This window comes from Odontomachus brunneus, unplaced genomic scaffold (genome assembly GCF_010583005.1).
Source record: "Odontomachus brunneus isolate Ranch 3 - 2012 unplaced genomic scaffold, Obru_v1 Obru_scaffold_017, whole genome shotgun sequence".
Lineage (NCBI taxonomy): Eukaryota > Metazoa > Arthropoda > Insecta > Hymenoptera > Formicidae > Odontomachus > Odontomachus brunneus.
Window position 1 is genome coordinate 2,376,750 of NW_022639467.1, and position 9,440 is coordinate 2,386,189.

Here is a 9,440-nt window from a genome sequence, read left to right on the forward strand (position 1 = left end):
GCCACGTTTAAATTCAGCGGCCCAAAATTTCACTGTCGTAAATGATGGTGCAGAGTCCCCATACACAGAATCCAACTCATCTTTGATTTGCGTAGGCGTATTGCCTTTCAAAAACAAATATTTAATGACAGCTCGATACTCGATTTTGTCCATTTTCACAAAAACACTCACATCAACTTACTCAAACGACTGTTACATAACAACTGCGAGTCCAAAATGGCTGAAACTTCGGTGAGTAACTGTCAACAGATGAACAACGAAATTCACTAGCTTTTATTTACAAGTGCTGCTATCTTCACGTTGAGGTCGGAAACTTTTCAGACCACCCTCGTATACATATATTGAAAAGATCGTAAATTATAGCAGAATATCGATTTACTTCTTAAATTCTCTCTATTGTAATTTTTGCTAGCAAATTCTTTCCTCGCACGGAAACCTGCATTTCGTACAGCGTGTAACGAATTTGTGTACTACAGATTTTGCAGTGAAATCTTACTTCCACTTGCCAAAATCAGATAAGATAAATATAGGACGCAGCAGTAAACCGGGAGTATTTTCTCGAAAATCTCCGTGAATCCCACTAAGATAACGGTGAAATATTCCTTCGGATTCAATCAGAAATATTTGATTCACTTTAAGGGAGCAACGCCTTAATCTCTCGTAAATGACGTTGCGCTTCATCCGACACGAAGCACTTTGACGTGTCGCTCTCCCTCACGATCAACTGTCGATCGATCTACAAGCACACTTGCATCGCTCGCAAGGCCACGTAGGTAAGCGAATCGGCACCGAATTTGCAGTGTCGCAATGTAGGTCGGTATAAATCATTACGTGTCGTCATCCCGCGGCCGGCTGTGCGCGCTGTTACTTGCGCACACGTTAACGGGACACGTCTCGTGCGCGCTATAGCAAGCGCAGTTATACTTTGAGGAATGCGCGGCTTTACTCGAGGGCGCTCGACTTCCGGCGGCGCGATCAACTCGTGAATTATACTCGTGCCTCGGGAGGGATTACGTCGCGGGGAAAACGTTCCACGCTGCATTAGCCCGCGACCGAGGTAGAGTCGCGTTTCGTTTTAATTTTCCGTGGAGCAGTGGCGGCCATCAGAAGATAGAGAGCAAAGCCGGAGGAAAGCGAGATCACTATCGCGACTCGTTACGATCAGCGCATCTTGGCGCTATACGATTAAATAAAAAAGAAAAACAAATGGCACGACAAACTAGAAAAGCTCGTTTTTAACCAAAAAGTTCGCCTCGACGATGTAATATAGACAATTGAACCTTAAACCACAAGATGGGATCAACGATGATCCCATCCGTTATATATTTTTTATACAATAAGAAAATGTGTTCTTGTGCAAAGTTTCTGTTTATTTATATAAATTTTAATATGCAGGAAAAAAATATAAACTCAAGAAATGCTGGAGTCATAAATGATCCCATCTTGTTATTTACGTCCAATTTCGCTTTTGAGGCTCTCGTTTAGATAACCAAAGAAATAGAAGGCTTTTACGAATTTTTTTCGAAAAAATGAATAAACATATCAATGTGTAAAGTTTTGAATACACTATTTATCATTATCAAGTATAAAAAAATGTTTTATTTAAAAAAGGTTGAAATTCATCGCCCAAGTTTTTCGCCCAATAATAAATAGCAAAATCAAAACTATATATTGATACCATTATACGTTTCTTTAAAAAAAATAAAAAATTCGTGAAAAACCTTTATTTTTCAGCTATTCAAACACCTGCACTTAAATAAGCAAATTACACGTCATGCCACGTATGTTTGGTCGTTCCATTCACGCTGCAATTCTGAAATGAGAAGAGCGCATAATTGCAATGCCGCACGCGACGGCAGAGGTAGACGCGATTTGCGCAACTCGATCGCTCGTTCCCCGCGATCGCGCGCAAAGAGACGAAAGATTAGAGAAAGATTTCTCCTCGCGGGAATGTGAAACTTCGTTATGATGATTGCCTTGTATAAGAAAAAACAGCCATCGGGCGTATTTCCCGGTGCGTCAACCCAGCATGTCGCCATCGAGCCGAGAACTAGTTTGATTTCCTGTCCTCACGTTCGCCGATAGCGATCGGAGATCTGAAGTGAAACACTTCGTCTGGACGCAAACTTTCGCACGGGGACCTCGCGGTTGATACAACGAGCCAAGCCAAACCGAGCTCCAAGCCAAGAGCCATTATATTGTTTTATTCGCACTATCTCGCCCCGCGCGCGTTCAGGAAGATAATTCCGACGTTTAGTAACGACACGTAACATTTAGCAAGTGTTACTATTTTCACGACCTGGCGCAATTAGCGCTGCAGAATAAGTTTTCAAATGAATTACAGGACGTTTACATATCTGGCACACGGAACGCGCACGACTTTCTAATTTAATTAATACACGCGGCAATCCCGAACGCATTTATCAAATATTGCGTCTGTCGGAACCCGATCGCTTTCGACCGCGATTACACACCACCAACGTCATCCTCATTAGCCTACTTCATCGCAAATACTAATTGCGTCAACCGCTAATCGTGATATAATATTTGATCGTTTGAGAGATCATGGCTGCGCAAAGGACTGTCTTAATTGGTATCATCCGCCACAATTATAGTTCGCACGCATATAATTTAGACAGAGCAAAGAAATATCGATATTTTTGTATCATTATAATATAATTTAATTCTCTTTTAAGTAAAAAATTGTACAACGATGTCCTAATACCAATATCGCAGAAAAACGTTTCAACTTTTTTCGCCTTAGTTACTTTACATATTTTTCTAAAAAAACTTCTTCCACACACTTCTTCGCGGATATTTTTTACAGTAAAAATTACTGTGGAATTTTGTAACTAAGAAGCAAATCGACATTCCGCAGTAATTGATTACATAGAGAGAAAAGATATCTAAGAAATTAAAAATAAATTAAGTAAATCTCTTTATTATTATTAGTATTCACCGAATATTTTTTGTATCTTTCTCCTAATAATTAATATAATTTTAATAATTTATCTCCCAATCTATCCCTTCATTTCTTATATGCTACTTATAGAAACATGCTGTTATACTTTGTACTATTACATTTTTAGAAACTAAAATATGTTATTAAAAAATGTGCTATGTTTCTCGCAAAATTTACTCTGTTTCTCAAAAAGATAGACCTTACTGACGGTTTACTCCTGCATCACTAGAAACTTATGCCAAAACTGAAAAGAATTTATACGAAAAAAAATATATATGAATTGTAATATTCTTTCCGTGATAATATCGTATTCATTGTATTTATCACCTTACAAATGAATTCTCACAATCTCCTCGCCCTCCTAAAAAGCATCTTTCGCACGCTATTAAATCACGTGTTCTGAACTGCGCGTTAAAGTTTGTCGAATATTTTCGAAGCGACACAAACAGAATATTTTGCGGATCGTTGTTTACGAAGTACAGAAACTGCGACAGTAATATATCATCTCAACCCCCTTCTTCAGATGCGAAAAAAGAACAACTTCGACCCGTGCCGCTCGTGGAGGCGACCACGTGTTATCTCTCACGTTCGTCAAAGGTTACCGAGGTAATTTCAGGGTTCGTGTGCTTTCGCGCTCTTTCGGCCGTGAAGATAGCGGATGAGGTTCTCCACTCGAGACGGTGTCAGGTAATTGCGTCATTAGAAGTTTGCCGTACGCTAACTTCGAATACTTAGGATCTCCCTCTCTCTCTTTTTCTGTCTCCCTTGCCCGAATGACGCCCTAATCATAATCGACAAGTGCACAATGTCGTCGCACAATTTGGAAATAAAATCTGTTTCTCGGAGCAAATTGTTATTCACAGTATGCCTCATCATATTGCCATTTATCTCTTACCCTTTCATTTCGCATCTTTATGTTCCTATTGCAATTTCTTGCATTGATTTCTTTCATAATTATCATTCTGTATATTCGAAAACTTCTCTTCTTTTCGTCCTATTTATACTTTGTTCGTATCACTGATCTTCTATTTTTTTATGTTTCTTTTTTCTTCTGCGAGATGACTGTTTGTCCCTCGGTATTAATATTACTTGTACAGGAATCTCCATCAATGCTGTCCCGTTTGTGTTGATTATTTGCTTGAATTGTCGCTTTCTCGAATAATCAACAGTCATGATGTATGAATATTCATGATGTAATGCCCTGATCGAAAATTTCACACGTCACTATCCTAGGAAGTGGGACAGCATTAATGGGATCTTCTTGTGCTTGCGTGTTGCTCTGATAGGATATTACCCTAGAGCATAATAAATCACAGTATCCTATTCTATTCTATTCAAATATTCTTCATAATGCAAGATTAATGTTTCTCCGATAGCTCGCATTGTGCGATCAGTATTGTTAAATAGTAATCCGGCTAAAGGATTACAAAATCGACTCTCAGTCGGACACCAGATAACGAGCATGTGTGCGTGAGGCTTTAATATCCGATCACCGCGAGACTCGTAGTGAACTCGCGTAACCTTTCCTGCTTCTCGTAAGGAGGAGTTAGGAAGAAGCCAAGGTTTTCAGACACGCGCAAGAGCACAACGTATCATTACGTCTATCGAGAGAATTCCGCGCGCTGCCGGGGCAAAGAGGATAGGCAAAAGCGGAACGACCAGTTCCATTATTTCTGGATGCCTTTCGTGCGGCGTTTATTTATGCGCGCTTTGCCCTCGGTCACCTCGGTTTCCTTTTTAGAATACGTCGCTCTCGCGCACGTATCTCGCTCGCTGTGTGTTCCGATATAATTATCTCACCCGCAAATATATAATAAACGACACTCACCCATTTTCCCGGGAATGACGTCGAACTGGGCCGGTGCATCGCTGACGAAGATCGGCCGATTGCACAATTCCTGAAACAGAAGAAATATCTTGGATTTCTTCGCACATTTTTGCCAATTTCAATAGAATCGCTGACGGTGAAAGAAACAAATTTGTATTCATTTGAAAACTAAAGTAAACATGGAGAAAAATAATTTTGCTCTTTTAGCAAAGTCGTCGTTGCCACTGCATATTCGTACTGATATCAAAAAAATTTAGTTGATGTAACTAATTTTATGAATTATTCGTTATCAGAGCAAAAGTAGTTTCGTTGCCAGGATAGAAAAAATCTGTTGAATGTATTTGTCCTAAGAATCACGTTAATTTGCTATTGATGCAAAATAATTTATCCTTAGCAAATTTATTTGCTATCGGAGCAAAACTGCAACTGCTTATATAAACCATCATGGTTTTTATAGCAAAATAATTTGTAGTTTCAGCAAATTATATCCAGCAAATACTGATTAGTACTTTTAGCAAATCTTTTTTCTGTCCATATAATAACGAAAAGATTTTGCTAGACCAGCAGAAAATTTGCCAGCAAATTATTTTTCTCCGTGAAGAAAAAAACTCTTATTAATTCGCATGTTTTTCTGGAAGAACTTTTTCCAAACATTTCGAATAATGTCGTTTCTATTTTTTGTCGATTGTTTTGCACTAAGAAAAAATATTTGATATTTTCAATTATAAATACATAAATAAATAATTACTATAAATCACGGTCAAGAAAATAATTTTTTTATTCAATTCTACTGTAATGTTAATGATAATAACATTATGTGTATATTAGAGTTTCCGGGGTTTCCGGGCTTCAGCCGCGTGGATTCTTCTTTGTCTGATTCCTCGTTTACGAAATGGCAATTAACCGATTCGCGCAATCCTCAATTTGCAATTTCCTCGCAACTGATGAGACATCGAGTCGCAACTCTTCGCCGTGATTTTCGTTTAATTCCCAATAATCGACTAATAATTAATTTAATATGCAGTAGTGAAGGTTTTGCGAAACACACATCTCCCGCTCACTTCTGCTGAAACGCAATTACAATGGGCGCGGCGGGGGAAATAATTATTCGATAAAATGGCGGTTCCCACCTCCTCACAGGTGACTGCGTTACCTTGTGCCAAGTGAAAAAATGCCAGGCATTAACGGCCGCGAAGTGCCGCGTCGTGTCGCAATAATCGGTACGCCGCCGTATTAAATAACTGTTCTACGCATTGTGCATCCCGCGATAATACCAGCCTCTTTCGGCGCGTATTTCCGGTTGACGCGCGCGATCGTGACTCGGATCAGCAAGGCGCGCTGAGAGAGCGATCGTCGGTGACGGTGTTAAAAGCGCGACAATACACGCGAGGCGCTCCACGCGATCGCCGACCTTGTCTTAGGAATATGTGCATATGCACGGCTGTCAATGACTTTTATTGCGAATATTGTACGTGGCGGCGTGCGCCACGCAATCTCGTTCGGTAAGCAGAAAAGACCTCGGTTACGCGTCGTCGGCTTCACCTGCCGCTCGCTTACTCGCTCGCTCACTCGCTCACCCGCTCGTTTCTCGTCTCATCGTGCAGGTTGCGTAATCACGACGCCGCACGATCGTTGATCCCGGTCGGCCGATTCCCGCCGCGATATTCTAAAACCGCGACTGCACACTGGATCCTGGAAAGATCCCGTTCCATCCGAGAGGAGTAACAGGCCGAGGGGACCGTCGATCCGACGAATTGATAAATTAGTCAATCGTAAAATCAAAATCAATCAATCAAAATCTAGGTCTATCTTGCCAAGGGACATAGTAAATTTCGCAGAAATACAGAAAATTTTTTAACAGCACATTTCAGTTCCTAACATATAAGTAGTATCTAAAATATATAAAAAAGATAATTTAGATTAAAGTAGTGATTCTCCGGATAATTACGAGAAGATTAGACGTTGTAGAAGTCGGGGTATACCTCGAGTGATTTGTGAAGCGATGCGAAAATAATCGTTAAGTGTGCAAAAACACAAGTATAAGTAAAATAATTAGTCGGGGACGGCAGAAAGCCGTGGTTCGACGCTTGATGAGCGGTTCCGTTAAGTCCCAACCAGAAAACGCGTTGTTCCACAAATTATAAGCACACAGGAGACAGAGAGAAGCCGCGTGTCAAGGTTGCGAACTGTTTTCGTTACGGTTCCTAAACCCTCCACGTATGACGCGTCTCTTTCCGTTCCTTACGAACTGGAGCGAACCGAGCAAGCCAGTTTAGTTCCAGACTGTTCCCGGAGGAACAACCGGATCGCTTATCAAACAGACGATGAAACAGTGAGCCAACTTTTAACTGTCTTGTTCTCGTCAAAGAAAAAGAAAGAAGGTATCATAATAAGCTACTTTTAACAAAGACTGTCTCCGGATCATAAAGTTGCTTATCTAAATTAATTTCTGCGAACTGAGTAACGAAACGAGCAAAAAAAAAGTACAAATGAGAGAGACACGTCATATGTCATATATACACATCTCCAACAAGATTATTACGTGTTTAATTATTTACTTTACATACTTCGGCAATTCCTGTGAAGATCACCAGCAATAAGAGATAAAGAATAAATTTATGTCAACTCAACAGGCTTGCCTACTATGCTAAATGTTAATCATCGCCACTGTCACAAATATCTCTTTCTGGCATTTTATTAAATTCTTTAAAGAAGTACGGAGCCTTCACTACGATTCCTCAAATAATTTATGATACATGGAGAGAATATATCACAGTTTTTTTCATATAAATTCTCTTCAATTTTATTGTGTTTCCAGTAGTGCGACCGATTTAACCGTCAATAAGGTGTATATTGCTAAGGAACAGTAAATTTTGTTAAAAACATAACAGATTTCTCAACAGCAAAATAATTCACTTTAAATTAAATATAAGTGGCAACACATATAAAAGGAAAGGATTAGCCAATTATTACAGAATGTCGTTCTATTACTCGGTTACGAAACTTTGCAGTAACTTTCACCGCAAAACTCTCCCCGCATACGTATCAATTAACTGCATAGAAAAAATGTATCGAAATTGATAATCCTCTAAACCGGCTGCATTATCTAAATCTTAATAATCCAGCTTAACTAATGCGTCGCGTATGTGTGTATCACCTGGTCCGTCAGGAGAATTTAAAGCGTCGCGCACAACGAGCGCATTAAAAAAAGAAATGGTCACTTTACCTTCGGCCTTTTCCATTGGAACTGGAACGGAGGTGTCTGATGATAAAAGACCGACGCCTGCGTCGCCGGAAATTCTGGATCCTCCCAGAGCTCGCCTCGTTTCAAGCACGAACGCTTGATTCGTTCGTACTCGCTCATCACGTCCTGGGAAGCAAACGAGTGGTCCTCGATTAATTCAACCGGGTCAGAAATCGACAAGCAGAGACGGAATCCCCGTCGCGACAGCGCTGTTAAAATTACATCTTCGTCCATGACAAAGAAGAAGTAAGCTTCAAGTTCGCTCGCGTAGTCACGATCGCAATTACAATGCGATCTACTTCATCCCTCGATCTCGATCGAAAAACAAAGCGTCGTGATAGTTATCCTTTTAATTATAACGCGCAAAATTTCGCAGAAACAGCTATTTAGGCGTGTGCGCCGAAACAAAGACTCGATATCCTCTCAACGAGGAGCTTCCTAGGTAGGCTGAGTTAAGAGAGATTACGCTACTTAATTAATATTAATGGCTCATTACTAATAGAGGGTGAGAATTTAACAGTACCTCTGGTCCGCGTATCGTCTCTTCATTCTTCTCTCCATCTGTGCTCTCGCAATTAAGGCGCAATCTTAGGTAAGAGACGTTTGAAAACTCTCCCGAAGTACTCGCGAAGCCATTTCTCGCGACGATTAATAATGCGCATCAGCAAACGTCGACGTTTAAATTGCGCGTTCCCACGCGCGAGATGTAACGCGGCCGCGACGACACGTCAGGAAAACTCGGCGGGAAACCCGGGAAATAAATCCACGCGTTTGTGGGACGCGCTTTCGGCGGAATTTAGTATCTCGCGAATCGCGCGACTTTCGGTGAGAAAGCGCTGCGTACATGTCCGCGCGTTTCTACGCGCTACTGATACGATACATGCCGAGGAAGCTCGCCCGCAAGAGTCGTCGAAAATAAATCCATGCATCGTCGGAGTGCTTCGGAAACTTCTGCTGAACATTTTAGATGTGGCCCCGGTCGACGCAGCTCGTTAAACCCCAACAAATCTCTCGACGGAACTCTCTGACGTTGAGAGCGGCTCGTAAGATGACCAGACGTCTCGGTTATCCCGACTGTATGTTCCGGATTTTATCAAATATTATCTGGCACGCCGATTTTTCCCGGATTCGACCGTGCCGGTTTATCCCGGTTTAGAGAATTTCAAAGATCTTCCTAACAAAATGGAGACGTCTTCAAGAAAACTCATAGCTCTGTAAACACAGCAGCGTTGCTTCATCTTTTTCTTCATTTTAAATAAGGATAAGAACAATTTTTATTTTTAACGTATACAGGCTTTTATTATCGTTTAATTATTTTCCGTATGTTGTAAATAAAATATTGTTATATACTTATATATATATATATATATATATATATATATATATATATATATATATATATATAT

The 9,440-nt window shown here is 40.4% G+C and overlaps 1 protein-coding gene across 3 annotated transcripts in view; it reads right to left on the reverse strand.

The window, feature by feature from the left end:
• Nucleotides 1–9,440, reverse strand: part of LOC116841690 (calpain-C) — a 49,699-nt gene that overhangs the window by 20,108 nt on the left and 20,151 nt on the right. For all 3 annotated transcript variants that reach the window (XM_032809946.1, XM_032809943.1, XM_032809945.1), the window contains 2 exons: nt 8,017–8,160; nt 4,791–4,860 (listed from right to left, as the gene is read on the reverse strand). In XM_032809946.1, the coding sequence (XP_032665837.1) occupies nt 4,791–4,860; nt 8,017–8,160 (214 nt within the window). The remainder of the gene's footprint in view (nt 1–4,790; nt 4,861–8,016; nt 8,161–9,440) is intronic.